The sequence below is a fragment of the Trichoderma evansii genome, assembly GCF_050947405.1.
Source record: "Trichoderma evansii strain SZMC 28006 chromosome Unknown GGI43scaffold_2, whole genome shotgun sequence".
Classification (NCBI taxonomy): domain Eukaryota; kingdom Fungi; phylum Ascomycota; class Sordariomycetes; order Hypocreales; family Hypocreaceae; genus Trichoderma; species Trichoderma evansii.
Window position 1 is genome coordinate 2,576,571 of NW_028145204.1, and position 25,302 is coordinate 2,601,872.

Here is a 25,302-nt window from a genome sequence, read left to right on the forward strand (position 1 = left end):
ATTATTCAGCATCCCAGTTTCGTTATCCAGCACCCCGGCCGTGATTTAACGAGGCAGTCGTCACACTTATAAAAATATTCAACCACTAGATAATACTTAAAGAAGTAGAGGCAGTAGAGGTAGAGGTAGTAGAGGTGGTAGAGGTAGTAGAGGTGGTAGAGGTGGTAGAGAGAGTAAAGGCAATAGCAACAGCTAGGGTGCTGGATAATATTTCCCTTAATATTTCTCTTTTCTTTAACTTGACATTGCAAGATTCAGTGACATCAAGCGTTTCATCTACAATTCGACTTGCCAGTAATATGCCAACAACAGTTACAAGTCCAGCAGTTAGTAGAACACAGCGCCCCTGACTTCCATCCAACCACAGCGCCGCCACGCCGGAGACAACACCATACTAAATCGGCCATTTTCCGCCATTGGCTGAAATTGTGCTTCCAGTTACCCACCGAGACCCTTCACTGGCAATGAAGGCAGCAATCTGAGCAATATCATCTGGCGTTCCACTCCTTGGGGCCGCCGCCGTGACACGTGCATTTTCCTGACGGTATGCTTCAAGTCTCTCGGGAGACAGACTCTGCACCAATTCCGTCTCAACAAATCCGACAGACAAAGCTTTGATCAGTTAGCAATGAGATATACTCAAATTTGGTGATGTATAATTCTTACCGTTTACAGTGATGCCACGAGATTGTCCAAACTGATACTCTTGTCAGATTTCCAATACTTATTGAGGGACCAAGTGGAGTGAGCAGACTTACTTCAACAGCCCAATTTCTGGCAAGCGCCTCAATGGCTGCCTTGCTAATGGCATAAGCGGTTTGTTGCAATCCAAACGAGAATCGCCTAGCTGCAATGGATGAAATAAGGATAATGCGCCCTCCCTGGGGGATATATGGGAGCAACGTCTGGGTGAGAAAGAATGGAGCTTTGAGATTTGTAGCCATGGTATCGTCGTAAAGCTGTTCAGTTGTATCTTCCGTCGACACAGGTGTGCCGACACCTGCATTATGGACTGCGAGTTTTCTTTTTTAGCTCATCATGTACGCCTTTTCGCAGTTGCCGGAAGACTAATCATACCAACGATATCAATGTTTTTGACATTGAGTTCCCGTAGCGTCTCGTCGACAATCTTTTGATAATTATCAAATATCTTCAGGTCCGCTTGAATGCCCACAGCCTTTGCGCCAGAATCAAGGGATTGAATCTCTTTGACTACTTCCGTTGCTGTATCTTGACGGCTAGGGTTGGCATAGACCATGGCGACGTTGGCACCTCGACGAGCGAGCTCCAGAGAAATGCCTCGACCGATTCCCCTGATGCCACCGGTCACAAGTGCTGTCTTGCCAGCTAGTGGTAACTTGATGGACGCCATTCTAATTATAAGCCGATTCAATGATTGTTGTTTGCCTCTGAGCTAATAGATTAAGTTTTGAAGATACTGCCATGATCAAGACTTTCTTTGCATGGGCATCTTATATAGTTAATCATAAGTGAACAATAAGGTCTTTGCATACCAATTCTTAGCTGCCTATCAAGTTACATTCACTATTAACATCAATATTGTGACAGCGGAGCCTCAATATTGAATGTCTATCTCCGTCTAACTCCGCTTATATTGATTTTCCGTTCGACTCCATCATACAGAATACAAAGCACATCACAAACTTATACGCCCTTGAAACATACTTGGGCCAGCTTATTCCACAATGTATAGCTGTCACTGGGGAACTATGTGCCGGCTTTGCGGAGATAACATGAGATCGAAACCAAACTATTGAAAATTACGTCAGCATAGCCTACCTCGATGCTCTCTATTTTAAGCAATTTCTCACAATTCTACGGAGATAATGCGGAATCAACCAATCTTTATTGAAAAATTATATCGACATGCTCCTTACTGTGATGTTCGCGAAAAGATTACTCAACTGTCATGGCAGTCTTGAGCAGGCCTTTGGTGTTGTAGTTCGACGGCGGTAATGGCTCCTATCTCACTTATAAAATGCTGTATAGCCGTATGGAAAGTAAGCTGTCTGTCGAATCAAGCAAGACAATATCATTCACGTTATTATATCTTCTAAATTAATTCTTTTTATAAAGAAAAACCACAGTATTTTCGCATTTTTGAAAGCACGAGAATCATGGATATTTCTTTCTGGTTGATTGGTTTGCTGGGCCTTTTGCCGTTCTGTGCCTGTCAGAGTGGTAATTCTTTCCATTTCCTCCTCTTCAAACAATATAATAATAGTAGTAGTAGCAGGCTCACCTCAATCCCAAACGGCAATTCATCACACATCCATTGTTGTGCACAACATCTCGGCGAGTATAGAATTTTACCAGTACGGGATCGGTCTTGACCTCCTGTCCGACGTAACCGTCGAGATGGACTGGGAACATCTCTTGGGAGCAAAAACAAACACTTTGCGAGCTGTGAGCCTTGGTAACTCACAGATTCCAGACACAACAGCTGGAGTGGTAGAGTTAAACACTTTCGAAGGCGGTGTTCCCATCGGCCCTATCGACTCTGCTGGCCAGCCCGAAACTGGTCTCTTTCTCATCTCTTTTTTCGTGGACGTCAATGCAACACTTGCTCGACTCCAGTCACTTGGCTACGGGAAGGATTATCGGATGATTACAAGTAGTACAAGTGCCGGACAATTGACTTTAGTTACCGTTCGAGATCCCGATGGCGTTATTGTGCTACTTACTTCAGGGTCTATAATAGCATCTCAGAGTAAATAGTTGGCAAACAAATCATTACTTGGACACCCACCCCTTTAGATTTCTCAATAGAGAGTTGAACTTGTCCACTGATACTTTATCCCAAATTGACAGCTCCATGTACTTACAACCAACGGCTCCAAGTTAGGCAATTAGTAAAACCCGGACCCCCCGATTTTCAACCAATCCCAGCGCCGCCACGGCGCCAGCCCCTCCGACCTTTTAGCTTCAAGTTCCCGGGCCTGTCCTGTCCACAAGGGACCCCCAACGTCATTTTTCATCCCGCCGAGGTTCAGTCAACGTGTTGAATCCCCCTCGTCCCCGCTACCTGCCACCAACACTCGCTAATAACCACCGCTACAGGTCACTGATACAAGCGACATCACCTGTAAACCTATTTTTCTCCAACAAAACTAAACCACTAGTTCCCGTGGCCACCAACTTTTTCGCCGTGCTTGTGATTTCCCCTTCCATTCGTCCCTTTTTTTTCTCTCCTTTTAGAACCTGACCTGGTCACACTGTCCGACTGTGCACACTATCAGAGTGTCAGCAGAAGAAACCAGCAGAAGCACTCTTTTCGTCTTTTGAAACAAGAGCATGGAAATATAGCGAACTTCGGAATCCTCGTCCACTCTTCCCCGCCTCCATCAGCCACTCGACGACTCTCCCTCTCTTATATACACCATCCGACACCGCAGATAGCCTTAGCGACCAGCCACCTCCAGAAAGATGGTCCTCCTCCTCGACTACCTGGTCAAATTCCTCCTCGGATACGCCGCCCTCACAATCTCCTTCTACATGGCGTCCCTCGTCGTGCCCAAGGCCGGCTTCGTGGCCCGCTCCCTGGCCGCCTACATCTCGCTCCTCGTCTGCGCTGTCTACGGCGTCCTCGCCTCCATTCTGCTCACCCTCGTCGGAAAGCGCCAGATCGCGCAGTGGGCATGCGCTCGTGCCTTTGACTTCACCATGCGCTACACCACCGGTGTCGAGTTCGTCATCGAAGACCCGGGCAACGTTCTCAACACGACTCGACCTGCCGTCTTCATCGGAAACCACCAGACCGAGCTGGACGTCCTCATGCTGGGCGCCATTTTCCCCAAGTACTGCAGTGTTACGGCAAAGGCCCAGCTGAAGCGCGTCCCCTTCCTGGGATGGTTCATGAGCCTTAGCGGCACCATCTTCATCGATCGCAAGAACAGCCAGGGCGCCCGCTCGGCTATGGACGGTGCAGCCAACGAGATCAAGACCAGCCGACAGAGCGTCTACATGTTCCCCGAGGGTACACGAAGCTATTCCAAGGAGCCTATGCTGCTGCCCTTCAAGAAGGGTGCTTTCCACCTCGCTGTGCAGTCTGGCGTCCCCATCGTTCCCGTTGTCGTCGCCAACTACAGCCACGTCCTCCACGTCAAGAGCCTGGTTTTCAACTCTGGCAAGATTCCCGTCAAGGGTACGTTACAAACATCCCCACTGTCCATATAATCTTAGAGAAAGAAGAACATACACTAAACTAACGCCTGCTACAGTCTTGGCCCCCATCCCCACCGCAAACCTCACCACCGCCGATGTCGACGAACTCACTCGCACCACCCGTGAACTGATGCTCAGCGAGCTCCTCAGCCTGACAGAAAAGGCTCGCGGTAAGCCAATCGCCGTTCCCGCCACAAACGGCTCCTCCACCGGCAAGAGCACCGCCATCGACAAATAAATAAAGAAAATATTCGCCGTGTGATCCAAGCACAGCAAAGCATATCACTCATAGACATTAAGCGAGCGAGAGAAGGGAGCAGCGTTTTAGCGATGGCGCAACAAAAAGCGCTTAAGAATAGAAGACCGACATGGCAAAGGGTTAGAATAAATCGGGCGGATAGGAAGGAAGACCGGTGCGGTTATATGGCGAATTTCGGGACGGACAGGGAGGTTTTGGGTTTTGGCATGTGATGTCAATTTCGAATTGATACCCATTAGATGTAAAACCCTCGTATACTAGCACAGTATTGTATGTATGTATGTATCATGAATATTCTTATTTTTTATTTTTATATATTATAACTATCTTCGTTATCAAGGATGACATCGTTGAGTACGATACTTTTGTGCCTCTTCATCTACCACTCTCGACTTTTGACTTGCCAAAGCGTAAATATCTAAATACCTCTACATGCGCTTTTCCCCGTACGCCCCTTGAAAAACAACGATCCTGCCAAAACCGATTTACCGCCGACTCTTTTTGGCCGCCTCTCCTTTTTTTTCCATTCTACACATTACCATAAGATTCCCATATGTTTTCTTCTTCTTTTCACATAAACGCAGCGAAATACACAACCTCACCACTACCATGTAGAGGCAGCAACTCAACTAGCCCCAAAGAAAAAGGGGGCATCAATATTTTACTCCTTCAAAGCCAGGATTGCCTGAGTAAGGGGCACAACTCTGAGACTGCGGCCTCTCCTGAGGCCTGATTCACCAGAAGGAACTTGCAAGAGCGTCGGGCATCGCTCGTCAGTCCACTTGCGGAACACTCGCTTCAAGTCACGAGGCACGCCCTCGAGGACGACAGTTGAGATGGGAATAAAGGGGCGATCCTCCATGCTCGCTGCCAAGACAGCGTACTCTTGAGCAAAGTCAAGGGCATTGCGGAAGGAAGCATACTCGGACTGCGCCTGCGAGCCAACAATGATGTACATCTCAAAGAAGGCATCAAGAATGTAGATGTTGAATGTCGACATGTCGGCCTGGTTAAATGGGCTGATCTCATAGATCTAAAGAGAAAAAAACATGTTAGTAATTTTCAAACGTTAATGGTAGCCAAGAATAAAAGTATGCTTACCTGTTGTCTAGACTCTGCGTCGGAGCAAAAGAGTCTGCTGTTGTACTTCCCAAAACTAGGCTTCAGTCTCCAGTGGTCCGCAGAGTGAGGCTTGGGCTGGCCCTCCAACATGTCCCAGAAGGAATCAGGTTCGTTGCCCTCATCGTATTCAATCAGCTGCCCGGTTAACGTCAAGTCCATACCAATGAGACGTGCGCAGCTGAGCTCGTCTACATCGCTTCCCTTGCCCTTCCACAGGTAGCAATTGCCAGAGTGAGAAATTAGATAGGCAAATCCGGCACAGAGGCTGGCTGTCGTCATGTCAACCTCATCAAATGCCACCTGGCCCTGGTATCGTCGACCACAAAGCATAGCCGGGGCGAGTGAGTCGTATCTGGTGCTTCCACCTCTTCGGATAGTAGCTACGCCGCCAAGAGCCTGCAAAAACTCTGATGTCTCCTTGCCTTGTCTAATCTTGATGAGCTTACCGCCCAACTGCCTTGCCTCTTGCTGTGCCACGGCCTCTGCTACGTCTTCATCGGCATCCGCAACTTCGTCACCAATCCAGAAGTAGACCTCACGCACTTTCCATCCCGCTTCGTTGGTGAAGTTGTGTCCGGCAACGTACATCTCCTGTTCGAATAGAACGCGCTCACGGTAAGCAGGAACGATGGTCTGCTTGCCACTTCCATCAATCTGAAACATGTGGAATGACAAAGTCTTGATCTTTGCACTGAATTTCGGGTAGTTTGTGAGGATATCGGCGGGATCCATATCGCACGGAATTCGCTTATACGGAGCAGTAAAGAAGTCATGGAGTATAGCCGAGACATCGCTACCGTGGCCTGTTTGTGGTCGTGCAGGTGACGGTGGCACTGGGTCAGCTTGTAGCTGAGGTAGCGGACGAGTCTCAATCTCCTTTGGCGGCATATTGAAGGTGGATGGCTTGGGGCCTGGTAATGGGGCTTTTGCAGCAGCAGAGACTGGCTCTGGCGCGGCAGGTTTGACAACCATGGGCTTCATCTCGCCAACAAGGTTCGGTGTAGACGATCGAGGATCGGGCAGCGACCGCTCAGCCTTCTTCACCGGGGACCATCCGCCGCCAGTCTTTTGCTGAGTCAACTTGATTGGCTCCTTGGCGGGCTCAGATACAGGAGTAGCGGTCTTAACCGGCTCCCATGTACCAGTCTTCTGAGGCGAAAGCTTGTTTGGCTGCTTGGGGGGTTCAGATGTCGCCGTATTGTTGCCCTGCTCAAAGAATTTTGACACGCGCTTCAGGTCAAGTTTTTTTGGCGACTCTGCCTCGGGCTGTGCCGATATTTCCTGGACTGGGATCTCAGGTTGTGTCATACGTCTGCGAAAGTTCAAGGGAGCCACATGTTCCAAAGGTCGGCTCTCAGCTTCCATCTTCTTTGGCTCGATGGCCTTTGGCTTGCTTGGCACATCGGGCTTTGTAGCCACTCGATCTTGAGTTGGCAGTGGCACTGGCTTCTTCGCTTCAAAAGGGGTAGGAAGGCTTTGCTTTCCAACAGGGGCGGGCTGTCGGTTCGCCAAAGGCGATTCTGACTGGATATTGGTGGAGGTGGTAGTAGCGTTGCTCACATTAGTTGTTGGGGCCTTTCTCTTGGGACCACGCGCTCGACCCTTAGTCATGTGCGTCAACTGAGGGCCTGGTTTTGAAGGCTGGGGATCTCCGCCAGCTGATCCTGGCTGTTCGGCTCGGTTACCGCCGTTCATAGCTGCGGGAGGCGGTCCTCGTGCTAGCATGCCGGCAAGCGCAGGGTTGAATCGTCCGGCAAGGCCGCCAAGCTTTGATGGAGCGCTCTTCTTGTTCAAAAGTCTGGGGGGTTCGATCTTCGTTGGCGTATCGGTTTCCGTATCGTCTAGCCTGGGTCTCTCAGTTAAGGGGTCCTTCGTGGGAGTCAATGATGGGCTAGACTGCCTAGCCAAGTTCACTTGACTTGACTTTCTCTGTGGAGGAGTTGGTTTTGGTGAATCGGGCTTCATCGACTGACCAGATGGAGTTCGCGTCTCCGAGGGGGCACCTTGCTGGAGCCCGGCTGTCGGCTTACCCAGCTCAGACCTGAGGGCGAGGGTTTCGGGGAGCAGAGGCTTGGGCTTCGTAATCGTGTTGGTGGCGATTCCCTTTCCTTCGGATTGGGCCTTCTTAAAATCATCTCTCTTTTTCTGTATAGCATCCTTAAAATCATCCCTAATCGTAGACTTCTGGGGGCCGTCAGTCGCGTTGAGAGCCGCCTTGCCCCGGAGAATGTTGTCCTTTAGCTCGTCTGGTGCCTTGAAATTTTGTGTTTTAGTCCTCCGGAGAGTGCCAAAGACAGCCTTGAATTCTGGTTCCTGTGTCTTGGCCACCGGGGCCTCGGCAGCTCGTGGCCTCAAATTGGAGCGGAAATCCAAATCCTTCTTTGGCGGAGCTTCAGGTTTGACCCGGGCAGGCAGTGAATTGGCCACCGAGCTGAGAGATTCTGATCGTTTTTCTCTTACTTCGTCTCTCACATCGGCGAAAGCACCTCTCGACTTTGATCTTGGTCGTTCTGCCAACACTTCGTCTCTCACGTCGGCGAAAGCACCTCTCGACTTTGATCTTGGTCGTTCTGCCAATACTTCTTCTCTCGCTTCAGCGAAAGCACCTCTCGACTTTGATCTTGGCCGTTCCACCGCTTCCACTTCCTCCCTCACATCGGCAAAAGCGCCCCTCGACTTAGATCTTAGCCGCTCCGCTGCCGCCATTTCGTCCTTCGCGTCAGCAACAGCACCTCTAGACTTTGATCTTGGTCGCTCCGACACTGGAGGAAAGTTCTGCATCGATGCACGATTTGGGTGTGCTGATTGTGTGCCAGGAGGCGAGTAGATGCCTCCCAGGCCAGTTGTATTGAGGTTCAGCCTCGAACCCATTGGCGTGGACCTCATAAGCCCATCGATACTAACTTGGTGCTTATGAGAGGGCCGAGCTGGCTCTGGAGTGGGGTTGCCACGTCCTGTTTTGTTCTTATTGAGCTCTACCATCCATGCTGGCTGTTGTGAAGAGGCCGGCTTGGGAGGTAATTTTGGCGAATCCGGTTTGTTGAGCGCGCTCTCAAGCCAACTCGATTTCTGAGGACTCCAGCGTCTGTGATCCATTGTCTTGGACGGGCTGACTGGGAGGGATGCGTCATCGAGAAGCCCCCCGGTCTTTTGGAACTGAGGCGGGCTCGTTGAGGATGGTGTCTTGGGGCGTCTCGATTCAGATTCTTCTCCCCCGTGTCGAGAAGCTGGACGAGACGATGGCCGAGATGCTGATCTGCTTGTCCCCGATGTCGTTGTCGTGTCGGGAATAAACATGCTCTTCGGTCTGGCCAGGGTCCTTTCAGCAGAACCACGTTGCGTAGTCACGTTCTCAGGGCGATTCAATCCAGGCGGGCTGGCCACAGACCATCGTTTTACACTGTCGCTCCTCTTCATCATGGCGCTCTGCACAAATCCTCCCATTCCCTTGGTTGGAGAGGTTGTGCGTACTGGGGAAGACCGACCAGTAGGTGTTGAAGTAACGGGTTCCGACTGAGGTTTCTCGGCAGAAGGATTGTCGAAGCCAAGTGGGTTTAGGGTGAAAGGAGCTGAAAGCTTGCTGAACACATTCTCACTACCCCGCGAAACAGGGCGTGAGGATGAATTTTCGCTGGTCATGCCAGGCAGCTGTGAGCTGAGACTCGACATATCGAGTCGGTCATCGTCTTCCACCTGGTTCTTCCTATACGCTGCAGAGTCTGCGCCTCGATCAGCGGTTTGGCGGAACCACGAGGCATCCTTGGATGCGAGGCCCTTGGCAATTTGATCCCTGGAGAGAGGTTGCGTAGGAGAAGGCGGCTCGTGGGGTTCTTGGGTGTCAAGCCTCGTCGCGCTCTGGGCAGCATTCTGGGCAGCATACATGCTCAGCGGGCGGCTGTTGGATCGAGTCGTCCGCCGCTGCCAGGCGAGTGGTGAAGCTCGAGAGCCAGTTGCGGCATCGCCCCGCTTCGCGTCGAGATCCTCAGGGGCCTCGTTCTCTTTCGTAGATGAGGTGGAGTACAGCATTGCATCGGACTGTGCTTCCGTTCTCAGGGGCTTTTCTGATTCGGCCGGCCTCTCACGCAGCTTTTCGATAGCCTCACCAGCAGGAGAATCGAGTCTGAGGGATTCGGAGAGGTTGACGGTCCGTCGAAGTGTGCGGGGAGACGGAGTGTTGGCTGGTGATGATTTCTGCGGTGAGATTGATCTCGCGCGTTCTTTGGATAAGGCGGGTCAGCATTGTTTCATCAGTTGGTCAGGTCCCGAAATTCATAAATGTTCGTTTAGGGTCTCCATAGCAGCAGCTGTGTTAGGTCCATAAGAAGGCAAAAAGTAAACAAACCATAGCTTGGAGGCAAACCTCCGATAGCTCCAACTGACAGCACCACGGCAACAAGGCACCCGAAAGTCAAATCCGCCCATCAGCGGGGAACCGCCAGCTAACATTTGCCAAAAGAACATGGAACAGGTCGGGAATAAGGAACGGGGAACGGCACGAGACAAGATAGAGACTCACCCTCTCTCCTGGCCTGGCGTTCTCGTTTCGCGGCTAGAAATTCCTCCCGCTCTCGGGCTCGCATCTCCTCATCTTCAATCTGCTGCCCGCGCAGGCGCTCGACCTGCTCGAGGAACTGGGATACTTCGTCCGACATGGCGGGTTCTGGTTTCACGATCTGGCTGCCTCTACCGGTACGTAAAAGTCGTGGACAATGGCATGGCACGGCGGGGAAACGAAGGTACGAAGACAAAGATGCTGCGGTTGTCGAGGTCGAGGGTGTACCGGTTTATGTCTTGTTGGCGTTCTAGCGGTGGGGTGGTTGCTGCTTAAGTTCAGTTCCCGTGTTGCTCGCTGGGCGCTGGCAGTATCAGGTCGTAGTTCGCGCACTTGCGGTAACAGAACTGAGCTACCGGCAAACAGGCGGCATCATCGGGGGCAGAAACAGTCTAAATGGACCTGCTACGCTGGGCGCCTGTTTTATTCTTAGCGCGTCGCCGCCAAATCGGGGCTATTCAGGGCTGTCCTGAGGGGGCCCCGTAGGCATTGATGGCCCCCTGTAGCCAGCGTCCAAGCAGCTCGCGCCTCTGGCTTGGTGCTAATATGCAAGGGGCGCTTTTGCGGTCAACGTCAATCAAATCAGTATATTGCACAGGTGCTAGTAATACGGGAGCACAGGGCATGCATCTCCTTATTTAGACGAAATCGTCCTTTTTGCCCTCTCCCCTGAACATGGCAGTCAAGCTCAGGCACGGTCTGTTCCATCTTGTTACAACGAGCTTCTAGAAATGGGGTGTTTGTTTACCTTTCCAGCTTGAATAACAATAAACACACACACAGATACAGGGAGGCGGACACGAGATTGCTAGTACTCAGTAGCTCAGAGTCAACCCACCACCAACAATGCGTTTTAGAGCTGTAGAGGCTGCAAACAGTAGCTATTTTTGTGGCTCTACGACTTGAATGTCTCTAGTCTCCTGTCTTGCTTGAATCTGATCGAGGCATTTCACTCAGCGCGGACCAATCAAGCTCGCAAGACGCTGGTCAGGCGAGTTGGCCCGCTGAGCCTATCCACAATTCCACTTCCACTCTTCATCGCCCTTGACAACCTGGTCCACTCGAGGCTTATCAAATGCTCTGTGCGACGCTCATTTTGTGCTCCGTATCACCGATCGCCGATAGAGGCCGAAATGAGGCTAATTACGATGGTGGTGCCGGTGGTATTGGCCAATACAATAATGCTCAGTTCTGTACATAACACGCGATATTACTTTCATAGTGAAGAAAACACTTCCTCGTAAGATTCTAATACAAGAAAAGCCGCTTCTTGGCATCCTCCACCACCCAAGATAATCCTTTCTCTAGATTCTTACCCGTCATAGCACTGCATTGTAGCACATGCCACTGGTGTGTCCGAATATCATGCAATCGCAGCATCTAGTCAACCCGCGTAAGCTTCAATAGTCAAAGTAGTCAAACTCCAATCAAACCAATAAAAATAATTCCTACCGTAACAATTTCCTCTTGGGTCATGCACCCATCCACGTCGGTCTTGTTTGCAAATATCAACAAGCAAGCTCCCGCCAGACGCTACCCTGCACATTAGCACTGGTCGACCGCAGAAAAGGGGGCTGGCTGGGTTGGCTCATACCTCTTCTTCCAATAATCCATGGAGTTCCTCTCTACAGTCATCTATTCGTAGTCGATCTGTTGTATCAACGACCCATATCAAGGCATCTGTTTTTTCGAAATAATTCCGCCAATATGATCGCAGCGTCTTCTGGCCACCCACATCCCCTATTGAAGTTAGCAGTGGCCGTAGCTGATGGGATCTCCTAAGATGTCCATACAAATGTTTAATTTATATCTATTCAGAATTGTTAGATTCGGATCGCATCTTAAAGTGAGAGGCAGATAGTTACCCTTGGTAGTCTATCGTCTTGATGATGAAGCCGAGCGTTGGGCTCACTGTGTTCACATCTTCACCCATAATTTTCTTGACAATCGTTGTCTTGCCGGCATTGTCAAGCCCTCTTTTGGTAAATTAGATTTAGTCAAAAAAGTGTTTCATTTGATTATTTGATACGCACAGCATCAGAATTCGCATTTCCTTGTCCTTTAACCGAGCTTTGCGTAAGATTGACAACATCGTGCTGCCCAAAGACGTTTACCCAGAGAAGACTTTTCGTATGTCGAGAGAATTTGATTTAATTGCGAGTAGAGGCTTTTGCAATGAAATATTAATGAGGAACTGTGTATTTAAATATATAATATCTGGTTTAGGCACCAATTTTTAAGATATTCAAATTCCTGGTTATTTGTCTGCCTGATGCTGATAGATGGCTACCTATGATGTGCTGCTAGGAAGCACAGTATACGCACACGTGATGAAAGCGTGTTCCCCATAGTTTTTTCTCACTTCAAACCTCAGCAACATCCACCGGATATTTTCGTTCATATGCACGCACGATCAGAAGGCTGCAAAGCTCCTTTTAAAACTGCCGATTAATTAAATACCTGTCTGTTCAAATTGGTAAGTATAGGCACTTCTTCAATTGATGATCCAGTATAGACAAACCTGGAACCCCGGCGTAGACTCCACGATGTTAGAGCGAGGTTGCGTTTCGCGTGCCCACAGCACCAAATCAAGCCATTGGCTCTCGTAATAACGGTCTGTCTTGATGGCGCTGGGCAGGCGGCCCACCTCTTTGAATTCGAATTTTCGGAGAAACTTGGTCACCAGTCGCATGGCCGGATTGGCTCTATCAGCGCAAAACGTTTCAATATAGATCCAGGCGTATATCCGGCGATTCTGATACGATATATTTTCATAAATCCCCATGGGGTTTTGGCACTGCCACTCGTAATCTACCATGCTTCGATGAAACGGTGCAGTGCATAGCAAAACCCTGTCAAGCAAGGCAGAGCCATAGAACTTCCCTCGGTGGTCAGGATGAACGACCACTTTTATTTGTCCAGCATGTCTTGATCCGGGGCACGCAGTCCCGAGAATTCCAATCCTGGCTTCGATTACAAAGGCAAACCCAAATATTGTCTGTGGAACTTCAGGCTGAGTAGAACAGAATGCAAGATAGCTTTGATAGGCCTTTGAGGCATTCTCTGGCCACTTGGAACGGTCGAGCAGAGGATCCTCTGCTGCAGTGGCAACGACAAATGGTCGCAAGTTGTCTTGGCAGCTCTTATATATCTCTTGAATGTCTGCAGCCACAAGTTCCTTCCATTCAAACACCTGTGGATTGATCTTTGCCTTGCTTTCCAAGTTCATGATGGTAGCAATGGCTTCGAAATCTTCAGGCTTCGCAGGTCGTACGATACACTCTGCATCGGGCCAAGCCGCCGGCTCAATAGCCTCTACTTCAGGCTCTAGCTGCGATCTGACCTTGGTTGCAAGAGCCTCTCGGCATCGTATTTCTCGATTGATTTGCAGCTCGACTGTCAGATTGGCCTGTCGCCAGGCGATATCTCTATGATCACGGGACGGGCCATCGCCCAGAGATTTGAATGTATCGGGGTAGATAATCTCTGGTAGGAACTCTCCGGTTTGGGGATCGATATCCTTTTTGTAATGATCCATCGTAGTGGTAGATGTTAGCCAATCCACTGCCGCACGCTGGTTAGAGATTTGGAGGAGCCATCCCATAGTTCGCGAAACATTGGTTTCCTCAGATGCTGTATACTGGACCTGCTCATTCTGATAGCCATCGTCTGAGAGACCTTCACTGATGTTCCACGAAACTTCACTTTGTTGGGATTTTCCTTCGAATTCAGTGAGGCCTTCCGTCAACTTTAATGAATGGATTGGTGTAGCTCTGCGTTTGACTGGTTCTTGTTCTGTGGGCTTTGCAGGGCTCAAAATTCGATTGATTGTGTCTAAAATAGACGGTGGACGCTTAAAGCAGTAATTCGCTTCATGCTGTTCCTGATGACTCGTCTCCGATATTGTGGTTACAGCCGCGCTCTCTTGAACTACTTGATTCTTCAAGAAAGATGGAGACTTGGGGGCCACGGGAGTCTTGGGAAAGCTGGGATCATTGCTCAGCCATGCCTTGAGTGTAGAGAATGTCTTGACGACCTCGTCATTCTTAGCCGGCACACTGCTAGACTTTTCAGAATCTGGAGTAAAATCCATTCCTGCAACTACTTCAACAATTAGTAACTGGCGGGTGGTGCGGAATGTTGGGAATACAACGTTATAGCCACCTTAGATTGCGTGTAGATTGAAGCCAATGATGCTGAAGCGGAAAACAAATGAATTGGAACTTGAGCAAGAAAGCAAAGCTCTTTTGAGAAGGTAAGAATAAGAAAGTGAAGTAGGTGTAAAGAGTTGTGAGGAGGAAGCAACAGAAGAGTGACTGCCAGGTGAGAGTGCAGCGGCTTTATAGGAGCCCAGCAACTCACGTGCTATCATGCTTTCAGGCAGTTAATAGTTTCTGCAGCAATGTTGAGAGATATGATTAGGATTTTAAGTATCCAGGCATATATAAATTGAATATGAAGTAGATGCCTTATACTCTGCAATGAAAGACTCTCAATAGCAATGGCGAGGAGATTGATGGAGCGTTTCTTAGCTCGGTTCGCTTTCGCTCTGCTAGCAAGAATATATAGCCAACTGACTTGATGAATGACTTATGTCTAAAAAGACGAGCAGTAGCATGCCGAATTTACGAATTGATATGCCAGCTCAGTTCCGTGCCTCTGAATGCAATTGTGTTCCTAATACTATGCAATGCTATATCACCAGATAGTTATCACTCTAGTGAGCAATTTCTCTTTAGCTACAGTAGTATCATACATATGAGACGAAAGATTTATACTGTTTCTGTAATTATAGGATTGAACAGAGAAGAAACTGCGAAGCTAGGACATACATAGCTAACTTGCTTCTTCTCTTTTACGCAAGGTAAGCTATTCATCTGTGAAAAAGACCAAAGTTGCATTCAATAAATTAAAAGAAATATACAGTTGATCACAATGAAAAGCACCATTAATTCTGGAAATTCGACTTTCTCATCACTGCAAATTCTACAAGAAACACTTGTCGTGTGATGGCCACATATCGACGGTGGAAAATACAGTATTCAAGCCAATTGAGCTACGGTATGCTACAGCTAGCACTGCGCGAAAATGGACAGTGCGCCAAAGTTCACCGTTGATGCAGAAGCTCTGTATACCCAAATTACAAGCCGAGAAGCATCGGCCGCGTGGCCTAATGGCTAAGGCGCTAGATTTCGGTTGAGACTCACCTCCTCTAGAGATTCCAGGTTCGACTCCTGGCGTGGTCGCTTCAAAAACGCTTCAACAGGAGCATCTCTTTTTGTCCATGTATACTTTTTACTTGCATCTTTTTTTTGTTTGCTGCGAATTGGGATAGGCGATGTGATATATTTTTGGAAAACCTGGTGCGCACTCCTTGGTGCATGCGAATCAGATTCGAGCCACGTGCCGAGATCTGCCTCTTCCCTGTCGCAATTTGGCTGTGGAGAAGAGCATGGATTTGCTTAACTACAGTGAGACTGGCGCATGTCGAGGTTCTTGCCATATCGACCGCTGCTCTTGCTACTCCGCATTGCATGGATGTTTAAGACAGAGCGCGCCCTAGGCGACATGCTAAGCAATCCTACACATGCGCTTTCTGACGGCATCTGCTCTGTGCCGCCTTCTGGATACTATCGTCAAAGGCATCGCTGCCAATATGGCTGGTTATTTGGCGTGCCATGTATTACTAGCAGTGGGGGCTCTTTCTGGACCACTAGGAATTACCCAAATAAATTGTCTGCCAACGTAAGAGCCGAGATCGGGGTCGCGTAACAAAAATTATTAGCACTACCTACCTAACTAAGAGCTGCGCTTATCGTCGTCTCGAGATTCGGCACAAGTTTCGCTGGGACGCTTTGGGCCAAAAAGTTGCACTTTGCGCACCCCGCAGGTGGATTGACCGTTGACAATTCGCATCAATATCACCAGCCCAACGACAAACGTCAAAGGCATAGGCAGAGACAGCTGGATTGAATCGCATCGACGTCAATCGACTTCTGCACGCCATGTCCGCCTCTTTGCCCGGGTCGCGGGACCTGCCTTCGTCCCAGTATGACTTGTCGACATACTATGGCCGTGTGAGGCACACGATGAGCATCACGGATCCAAGGTGAGTCTTGCAAAAGAGATCCTACGAGTACAATGTTGATGTGGATTTGCTGACCTTTGCGTGTTGCTTTGTAGCACCCTGCTGGCTGGTTCGAAGGGACTCGAGAATGCCAAAAGACTTGTCACAGAGTATAAGACTGGAAAGCTGCAACATATGACACCAGAATTATGGCATGCGAAGAAGATTGTAGACTCGACTCTCCACCCCGGTATGAAATAGAGAACAAGACTTTGGAAATATTCTGGGATGAAGAAAGAAGACTGACCTTTGCGATTAGACACCGGAGAACCCGTTTTTCTTCCTTTCCGAATGTCATGCTTCGTCCTATCGAACCTGATTGTCACGGCCGGTATGCTGCAGCCTGGTCTGGGAACAGCGGGCACAGTGGCATGGCAGGTTGCCAACCAGTCCCTCAACGTTGCTATCAACAGCTCGAATGCCAACAAGTCCTCCCCGATGACCACTGCGGATCTCGCCAAGTCCTACGGTATCGCCGTCACGGCCTCTTGCTCGGTGGCGCTCGGACTCAACGCTCTGGTGCCAAGATTAAAGGTCTCCCCCAGCACACGAAACGTTCTGAGCAGACTCGTACCCTTCGCCGCTGTCGCAACCGCCGGTGCCCTGAACGCATACCTGATGCGACGAGGAGAGATTGTCACAGGCATTGACGTTCGCCCTGTGCTCTCCGACGAGGAGAAGAAGAAGCTGACCGCGGAGGGAAAATCCGAGGCGGATGTGCCTTCTCTGGGCAGGAGTCAGAAGGCAGCCAAGATTGCTGTGTACGAAACTGCTGCCAGTCGTGTGATCAACAATACCCCTATCATGATCATCCCGGCTATGACACTCTACCACATTCAGTTCAAGCAGGCATGGTACAAGAACTTGATGGAGAAGGAGTGGATCAAGGCTCGGCCGCGAGTTGCCGCCTCAATCCCCATTGGTATCAACTTGGGACTGATTGCGGCTGTTGGATTTGTAGCACTTCCTCTGGCACTGGCAGTCTTCCCCCAGAAGCAGGAAATCAGCGCCGAGAGCCTGGAGCCGGAGTTCCACAATAAGGGAGGCAACGGCGGCAAGGTTTGGTTCAACCGTGGTCTGTAAGAGAACATGGAGACACTCCGAATTACATATATGATACCGCTTCTCGCCGTAGATTGGCGAAGAGATGGCGCTTTTCGAGTGCTTAGACCGAGCTCGTTTATTCGACGATCAACTCGGCAGGCATAATGGCGGCTTGTCCGACAAATATGCAAATACTACTTGGATGGATGCGCTGTTCAAGTACTATCTAACGGAGAAGTGGCTTGGGGAGTTCTCAAACGGACAGGTGCCCCGGCTACTTGCTTCGATTGCAGGAGGTGGCAATGGTAGATGGCAGAAGGCTGAGCGCATAGAATTTATGCCCAGATGTTTATGCAAAGCTTCTTTTTTGCGTCGCATTTGCGTTTCTTTAGACGATATAGTAGATAAAAAGATAGTAGATAAAAGACTATAACGAGTTATGTTAATGAATTAGCCGAGGGAGCATCGCATTGCACGTTGTGTTGTCTGAGCGTGAATGGAGATGGAAGGATTCAGACGATGAAACTCTGCCCATCTCCCCTGCATCCCTGCATCGGAAGGGTTTTTTTTTTCTTTATCGAGTATGTTTACGAATGGAGCTGAGAAGCTAACGCTTATTATTAGATCCTGGGCTTACTACACGTATTACACGGCCCTTGGCTGCCTTCCGCTACAGGCCTAATTTATGCCGTCGAATATTCTGTATTCCGCTCATGGCGAGGATATTATTACCATTACTACCTAGGTATTAGTAGATGTTGGGGATGCTGACAATGTGGGATCGCTGTCCCTTTTTTTACCTTTGCCTCTCGAGCCAAGCGGGTCAGAAAGTCAATAGATCAGGGCTCGTTCACGGAGTATTGAAGCTTGTGCACCACCAGGGCGTATGTATGCATGTATGTCCGTGCAGGAAGAACGTTGATTACATGGACTCTTTAGCAGTGTTCCTGCAGGTACTCGTATACAGTAGGTATTTCAAATATTAGTAACTGGATATTTCCAGCACCAAGAAGAGACTCGTCGATTAGATGGCATGAAGCATGACGCAGTCGCTAGCACTTTTGCATCGCCACATGATCAACGCATTGTGGACTTGAGCATGCCGGAGTTATATGGCGATAAAGCAAAGGCTCGTCGGAACACGGATTGCCCTTTATTGGGTACATTACTCACTAGTGCTAGATACCACTTAGCGGCGCTCCGTAACGATCCAGAAGTCTGGGCTTGGCTTCGCTCGCGTAAGACTGCAGCGGACGGCCAGAGGAAGTGGAGAGCGCGAGAAAGCGGTGCGCGCTGGAAACTGGGGACAGGGACGCTACCAGCCCAGCATTACAGAATTGAGATGGAGTAGTTGGCCCCGTGTGGCCTACGATGCAAGGCGTGCGTGACGCAGAATCAAACGGAGAGAGTCAATGCCTGTAAAAATGGGTTCAAGTACAGTAGCAGCAGCAGCAAGAGTACATGTAGCCAGTTCATACGAAATAGGAGAATAGGAGTCTATCTGGATTTTCACAGAGGCTTTGGCGGGCGAAGCAGGAACGCTGCTGACTGCCTTTCGTATCGTCAAATCGAATGATGGCATTGCCAGCATGTGATGCAGCAATGTTATGCACGGCGATTTCGCATGATTGGGAAAGCAAAGGAGGGGTGAAACATTGATGTGCGTTGGATGGCGTGTAGTGGCTTTGCCTAGGCGCGCTGGCAGGCAGTATAAAGCCCGCAGTGGCTGTTGAGAAGTATGTACGGTAACATAGATTACGCCGTGATTAGGTATTGCTTGCATCGTGTTTGAGGATAACGAGGGGATACGGGTGGTTTAGTCAGTCAGTTACGTGTTGTCAGGATATTCTGCCTGGATTGCCCATTTAGCCTCGAAACTCTCTCCTCACGTCACGTCACGGGTGTGGGATTGCATGTCGCTCGAGTGTCTTCTGCAACCAGAGACATGGACTGGTAAAGGAAGCCCTGCGGCACCAGATGCAGAGCGAGTCCACAGTGGCTGGGATGGCGGGCCTCAGTCCCCGGTGACATAATGCGCAGGTGGGCCGGGAATTGGCTGGCTGGCACTCGTATTTGTACTGTGGTGAAGAAGAATTGAGATGATTACCTTAAGGTTGGTAGCGGAACTAAAAAGTGATGAGTGCCAGGCCAGGATTCGGTGTACAGTATAAAGGCAGTAGCGGTATAGTCCGTCAACTTGGGCGTTGGAGCAAGATCCAAGGGGTGGCGAAGTCGAAATCGTCGGGCTTGAAACTTGTTCTCGTGTTTCGATGTCCATCTCGACTGGCGTGTGTGGTGCGCGTGTGCGAGGAGATGGACTCTATTAGTACGTCGGGCCGGGTCCGCCTAGTCGCCTTCGGCATGTACGTTGCATGTAGGATAAATTGTAATTTGGCCCGGGGCTTTTTAATATGACGAGACACGACACGCTGCTCGCCTTCGTTGGAGAGACGAGCGACGAGCGGGACGGACAGGGTTACAATGCGTGACTTTGATCTGGGTCTCTGGGTCAATGCTAGTGGTGGGATTCGAGCAAGGAATTTGGGTGTGACGCCGTCTGATTCGCCGAGAGTCGCGGGCGAGTCGAGATTTGATGCGAGTGCACGAGGGAGCAGCGGAGATGACAGGATGGGCCGCGCTTATTACAGTACAGTAGGTAGCACTTTAAAGTCTGTGGCTGGAGTTGTTGTTTTGTGGTGCAGGGATGAGAACTGACGATGCTAGCGGTATCATCATCGTGGACTGCGTATGAGTAGACGGATGGATGCCAGCGAGCTCCAAAGAGGCAGTCGGCAAGAGAAGGCAGCTAGGGGCCTCCCTTTGTTTCTTTGTTTTCTCTCTCTCTTCTCTTCTCTCTGTCCTGTCCTGTCCTGTCCCCTTCTCTTTTGCCGGGGCTAATTCCATTTTCGAACGGCCCTATTTATGGATGCGAAGCCGGGGCCACCAGAAGGGAGGTTTCAGCTCTTTTGCCCGCCCGTTGTTCTGAATCCAGCCAGTTGCGGTACGAGCGTCAACCCAATATCATGCCGTGTCCATCCATCCGTCAATCCATCACACGCTGCATCTGGTCCTGCGGGCCGTGGTGCCTTGCTACTGCTACTCGCAGTTTAGTAGATATGGAGTAATATAGTAGGGCATGGTCCACCCCTCCCTCTGACTATTTTTCGCCCCAACAACAGAACTGAAAGTGATTAATCGACAGCGGCCCTGTTGGCTGGAAGCCACTGGACAAGGCGCTGTTTTTGGGGTCCTGCCATATACTGGTGCAGGTACGAGCACACTGAACCAACGTTGCGTTGCCTGCGCTGGGCGTGCTTTAAATTGAGCTGGCTGGGCATGCATTGATTGACTGATGCTGTAAACAATTGATTGAGTGCAACAGTATTTGTTTCTATTCATTCTTTTTTTCTTTTTTTTCTTTTTTTTTTTTTTTTTTGTGTTCGAGATATATCACTGCGTGCACTATTTTTTACTCTCCTTTTTTCTCGTTTCTCATCAAATTCCTTAATTTTCTTTCCCCTCTAGGATCAAACTTTCGAACTGAGTCGTTTGCGTATCATATCATGCTTTGTGGCAAAAGATTCCCCCGTGGCTATTTTTTTCTACGGGGAACCCGCACTGGCCTGCACAATTTCAGCTTAGTGCCTGGAATGGGGGAAACCCGTAAAACAGATCACGGCGGCATTTGCAGGAGGCAGAATTACCAATCAATTAAAACCTCACAAACAATGTGATCATGAACTCTGCAGTAAAAGCGAATCTAGAAAACAGAAAAGGAAGAATGAATATAAAATAAAAAAAAGAAAGCAATTCACCACAGCTTCAAAAAGAGTGCCCAAGCCATCGTCTTCTGGTGTGAAATGTCGCAGAGACCTGCAGTACTACTAGATCTGTGCTAAGCTACAGTAGCCTTTCCGGGCGTGTTCGCGCTGTCTGCCTCACTGCAGCGCGCCATGCTTTAGCGCTCTTCGGCTGGGGGTCGGGGCTCCGCACAGCGCCAGGGCGGTGCTCGGCTGCTGAAAGCACAGTGACCGGCGCTGGCTGTTTCCTCCCTCAAGGCCAGTGTGAGAATTGTCAAGGTCCCTATTTTGGGACCGTCACGCTTCAACCACGCCATCCTTTCCAGAAGCAATTCCAGCTTCAGCCCATTCTCACTCTGCCTCTTGCGGCTTTCAAGACGCTGATGATTGAGCCAAACGGGAGTTCCAGCCTTTAGTCCCCAGGCCTGGAACCGAAAACCAAACGAGATACGCAGGAGACAAGAGCATCTACTCGAGACGCCTTTTTTTTTTCTTCTGGCTCTCTTTCCCACCGCCAGCAGCTATTTTTCACGGGCGCTAAAAAGCCTAAAAGTACTCGCTCCAGTCAGCGGCTCATCCGCCTGAGCAGCCGCGAAGAAAGACCGGTGCAGGCCTCTGCTCTGCTCTGCCTCAGCTTGGCCTCATTGATCTCTGCAACACCGCAAAACCCGTGCATTGGGCTCGAAAAAGAGAAAGTCAACTCTCGCGACATCCCGACTGCAAACTTCGCCAGCGTCCTCGTGCCGGGGGACCAATCTACGAGGCCATGTCGACGCCCACCACGGCCGTGGCCACGCTCCCTCACTACCACCACTCACGGTACAACCCGCCAAACTACGCCCTCCACCATCAGGGCCACTCGTCTGCTACAACCACAGCTTCAAACTACCGCACGTCGTTGCTGCCCGCAACACAAGCCGCGAATTCCTACGCGGCGGTGTCTCCTTCGCAGAACCCGGCTCGCCCGCTGCCGTACTATCATCCTTACGCTTCCAACGGCTACACCTTGGCAGATGGCATAGCTCAGCCGCACTCCCAGTCCGCGGCCTCAAGACCCCCTCACCACGCCGCAGAACCGTCGCTGGCGGCTCGATACGACGACGGCTACACGTCCGCCATGGCCAACAACACGAGCTCTGGCGTCGTGCCCGCCGCGGGTCGTCCTGCCGCCGAGGACCAGCCGTCGAGAAAGCGTCGGCGCTCTCGGGAGCCCGATTGGAACAATTTCTACCGAAACGGCCTCCCCAAGGAAATCATCGTCATTGACGATACCCCAGAACCCGAGGCCAACACCGGCCGCAAAATCACAAATGGCAACGGCGCCGTCGCCGAGTCGGCGTCGGCCAAGAAGAGAAGACGAGATGAGCCTGGCTACCATGTCCAGTATCTCGCCGGCTCGCACACAAACACGCCTCTGCCGAACCACACGCCTATTGGCTCGACGCTGTCCAGCGACCGCACAAACTCGGCATTACATACAACGGCGCCTACATCTCTATCTGCGAATGGCCAGTACGATGAACTCGTCACGCCTTTGAAGCGAAAGCGCACCACCCGACAGCAGGCCGCTAATGAAGCCAAGCGAAGGGACGTGGACGGCCTTGGAGGCGCCTTTATGGCCTACAAGCCTCCACCCTTCCCGCCAAAGAAGTCTGCAGAGGTTCCCGTTAAGCTTATTCACGACGTGAGTTTTGCCTTTCTTTCCCCTTCCTACAGTTGTCATGATTGTTCTTTGCAATAAAGAAGAAGAAAACAAACTCGTCTTGATGGAGATTCGCCTTGTCGCTAACATTCATTTCCCATCGTAGCGCCACTACAGTAAAAATGCCAAGGTCGATGATGATGACGGCCATTATATCGTAGTCCCAGACGCTGAATTGACTGATAAGTGTATGTATTTTCCTATTCTCCCCTCCCCCGATGGGCTTTCTCTTGAACCTTTGATGGCTAACTGTGTCATTTCCAGATCAAATCGTTCGTCTTCTTGGACAGGGCACCTTTGGCAAAGTGGTAGAGGCCCGTGATCTGAAGAGGAACAAGCCTGTTGCTGTCAAGATTATTCGATCCGTCCAAAAATACCGCGATGCTTCGAGGATCGAGCTTCGCGTTTTGGCTACGCTCAAGGCCAACGACGAGGAAAACAGGAATAGATGCATTCACCTGCGAGACTGTTTCGACTACCGAGGCCACATCTGCATCGTCATGGATCTTTTGGGCCAGAGCGTTTTCGACTTTCTCAAGGGTAATGGCTTCGTCCCCTTTCCCAATAGCCAGATCCAGAACTTTGCCCGACAACTATTCACCAGCGTAGCCTGTAAGTTACCGTCTTTACTCGCGAATCAAAGAAAAGAGCTGACCTAGATGGCATTTTCCAGTCCTCCACGACCTGAACCTGATCCATACCGATCTCAAACCAGAAAACATTCTGCTATGTGATAATTCTTACCAGACATTTACATACAACAGAAAGATTCCTTCATCATCCACCACAATCAACAGGCAGGCGTCTCAGCGCAGAGTGCTGCTCGATACAGAGATTCGTTTGATCGATTTTGGATCGGCTACCTTCCAAGACGAATATCATTCCTCAGTGGTGAGCACTCGGCACTATCGTGCGCCGGAAATCATCCTTGGTCTAGGCTGGTCTTTCCCTTGCGATATCTGGAGCATAGGATGTATCTTGGTCGAGTTTTTTACTGGTGATGCTTTGTTCCAGACGCACGATAACTTGGAGCATCTGGCCATGATGGAAGCCGTCGTTGGATCTCGGATAGACTCCCATCTCGTTCAAGCAGTGAATAAGATGTCTACCAGAAGTGGAGGAAATCCAGCTTCCAAGTGAGTATATCCCGCGCCTTTGGACAAACAAATTATCCAAATACAATGGGAATCGTTGCTAACCAACACTCTACAGGTACTTTAAGCGTCTTAAGCTCGATTACCCAACACCAGAAACGACCAGGGGTTCCCGACGATTTGTAAAGGCAATGAAGCATTTGAGCGTAAGTTTGGAAACAAAATGTTTAATGGCACACAACGAAACTAACAGTAACTTTTTAGGACATCATTCCTTCTAATTCAACATTTTTCAAAAACTTCCTTGATCTACTAAGAAAAATATTTGTCTATGACCCTGCAAAGCGCATTACTGCTAAGCAGGCTCTCAACCACCCGTGGTTCAAAGAAATGGCACAGCCCGACGATGGAACCGAGGCTGCCAAGATCCGATTCGAAAGGAGACGACACGGAATAGAGGTGGACAAGAACGGGCGCCCTCACTACGTTGGCTGAACCACGCCCATGGATAGTCCCTTCAACAACAACACATTTTTCGTCTTATAATGACTACATAAGCATGATCAGGTTTCGTGACAGCGCGCACACTGGATGTGTATAAGGGTTCGTTCCCGCTGGGGATACCAGCAACATATGTCCCTGGTAGACTTGTTATTGTACTTTAGCGCTCCCAGATGGCTGCTGTTTCAACCATTCTTCTCTTTTGTTCTTCTCCTTCTTTTGTGGCATATCTTTTTGCTCTTTATCTTCTTTCTTTTTTATAGCGCAGGGTTTTTGATTCTCATGGTTCATATTTTGTTCAGGAGGGCCGGCGTCCACAATTCAACGGATTAAGGGGTGAGCATCGGGAGGGAGGGGAGGGATTGATGGATATAACAATGAAGCTGTCAACGGGGCGGGTGCCTTCGCTTTTTATTATATTTTTTTTTGTGGTGGACGAAGCGTGTGTGTGCAATGGTCTTCTCTCAAAAAAAATCTCTTAATATACCCTCCACAATGTCGTATCAGAAATGTTTGAAAAAAGTTCTTTCGAGTTCCCGCGATTACCTACTTGAACAATTATTCTTTCTTTTATTCTTTCTTTTTTTCTCGTCACAATACCAGCTGGACGAGATATCTTTTTTTTTTTTTTAAATCGGGATTGTTACAGAGTTACACTACGTACTATACCCTTTACCGAATTTCAGCTTTACGAGACGATAGACTCTGGAACAAATATTCAGTCATTCATTTACAGTGCCTGTAAGGGACAGAAAGATAGCAAGGAAACAAACGGATCAACTGTTCAGAGGCTGATAAATAATAACTGCGAATTCTCTCTCCACAATAGCTTTGTTGCTATCTTACAAGGCCACAAGAAAGGCACTTTCATTTTACATTCTATTTTCTTAGCAATGAAAGTCAGGATATCTAAAGG

At 49.6% G+C, this 25,302-nt stretch overlaps 8 protein-coding genes and 1 non-coding gene across 9 annotated transcripts; 5 read left to right on the forward strand and 4 right to left on the reverse strand.

Annotated features, from left to right (window-relative positions):
• Positions 1–227: 227 nt before the first annotated feature.
• Positions 228–1,408, reverse strand: GGI43DRAFT_429721 (SDR family NAD(P)-dependent oxidoreductase). The gene is made up of 4 exons (XM_083209150.1): positions 1,078–1,408; positions 759–1,012; positions 667–697; positions 228–612 (listed from the first exon to the last, which is right to left on the reverse strand). The coding sequence occupies exons 1-4, from the start codon at positions 1,370–1,372 to the stop codon at positions 395–397; spliced, it is 798 nt and encodes a 265-aa protein (XP_083065355.1). The 5' UTR covers positions 1,373–1,408; the 3' UTR covers positions 228–394.
• A 971-nt stretch (positions 1,409–2,379) lies between these two features.
• GGI43DRAFT_379881 (uncharacterized protein) lies at positions 2,380–2,739 on the forward strand (the record flags this gene model as incomplete). Its single annotated transcript, XM_083202903.1, has 1 exon — positions 2,380–2,739. The coding sequence occupies one exon, from the start codon at positions 2,380–2,382 to the stop codon at positions 2,737–2,739; it is 360 nt and encodes a 119-aa protein (XP_083065356.1).
• A 195-nt stretch (positions 2,740–2,934) lies between these two features.
• GGI43DRAFT_394502 (1-acylglycerol-3-phosphate O-acyltransferase SLC1) lies at positions 2,935–4,727 on the forward strand. The gene is made up of 2 exons (XM_083204765.1): positions 2,935–4,165; positions 4,242–4,727. Exons 1-2 carry the CDS (start codon positions 3,448–3,450, stop codon positions 4,421–4,423), a joined length of 900 nt encoding a protein of 299 aa, XP_083065357.1. The 5' UTR covers positions 2,935–3,447; the 3' UTR covers positions 4,424–4,727.
• A 319-nt stretch (positions 4,728–5,046) lies between these two features.
• Positions 5,047–10,397, reverse strand: GGI43DRAFT_167122 (uncharacterized protein). Its single transcript, XM_083199645.1, has 3 exons — positions 10,083–10,397; positions 5,546–9,783; positions 5,047–5,477 (listed from the first exon to the last, which is right to left on the reverse strand). Exons 1-3 carry the CDS (start codon positions 10,216–10,218, stop codon positions 5,106–5,108), a joined length of 4,746 nt encoding a protein of 1,581 aa, XP_083065358.1. The 5' UTR covers positions 10,219–10,397; the 3' UTR covers positions 5,047–5,105.
• A 658-nt stretch (positions 10,398–11,055) lies between these two features.
• GGI43DRAFT_167221 (ADP-ribosylation factor family-domain-containing protein) lies at positions 11,056–12,411 on the reverse strand. The gene is made up of 6 exons (XM_083199647.1): positions 12,152–12,411; positions 11,984–12,094; positions 11,912–11,928; positions 11,713–11,858; positions 11,571–11,651; positions 11,056–11,498 (listed from the first exon to the last, which is right to left on the reverse strand). The coding sequence occupies exons 1-6, from the start codon at positions 12,208–12,210 to the stop codon at positions 11,367–11,369; spliced, it is 546 nt and encodes a 181-aa protein (XP_083065359.1). The 5' UTR covers positions 12,211–12,411; the 3' UTR covers positions 11,056–11,366.
• GGI43DRAFT_394515 (uncharacterized protein) lies at positions 12,381–14,409 on the reverse strand. The gene is made up of 2 exons (XM_083204766.1): positions 12,640–14,409; positions 12,381–12,582 (listed from the first exon to the last, which is right to left on the reverse strand). The coding sequence occupies exons 1-2, from the start codon at positions 14,209–14,211 to the stop codon at positions 12,571–12,573; spliced, it is 1,584 nt and encodes a 527-aa protein (XP_083065360.1). The 5' UTR covers positions 14,212–14,409; the 3' UTR covers positions 12,381–12,570.
• An 868-nt stretch (positions 14,410–15,277) lies between these two features.
• Positions 15,278–15,364, forward strand: GGI43DRAFT_t27. Its single transcript has one exon. It is a non-coding gene; the product is annotated as a tRNA-Arg (tRNA).
• Positions 15,365–16,007: 643 nt separating this feature from the next.
• Positions 16,008–17,420, forward strand: GGI43DRAFT_167242 (Tricarboxylate/iron carrier). Its single transcript, XM_083199648.1, has 3 exons — positions 16,008–16,227; positions 16,302–16,435; positions 16,505–17,420. The coding sequence occupies exons 1-3, from the start codon at positions 16,124–16,126 to the stop codon at positions 17,326–17,328; spliced, it is 1,062 nt and encodes a 353-aa protein (XP_083065361.1). The 5' UTR covers positions 16,008–16,123; the 3' UTR covers positions 17,329–17,420.
• Positions 17,421–21,571: 4,151 nt separating this feature from the next.
• GGI43DRAFT_394521 (kinase-like domain-containing protein) lies at positions 21,572–24,663 on the forward strand. Its single transcript, XM_083204767.1, has 6 exons — positions 21,572–22,773; positions 22,898–22,979; positions 23,056–23,403; positions 23,465–23,927; positions 24,004–24,091; positions 24,150–24,663. The coding sequence occupies exons 1-6, from the start codon at positions 21,856–21,858 to the stop codon at positions 24,378–24,380; spliced, it is 2,130 nt and encodes a 709-aa protein (XP_083065362.1). The 5' UTR covers positions 21,572–21,855; the 3' UTR covers positions 24,381–24,663.
• Positions 24,664–25,302: the final 639 nt, after the last annotated feature.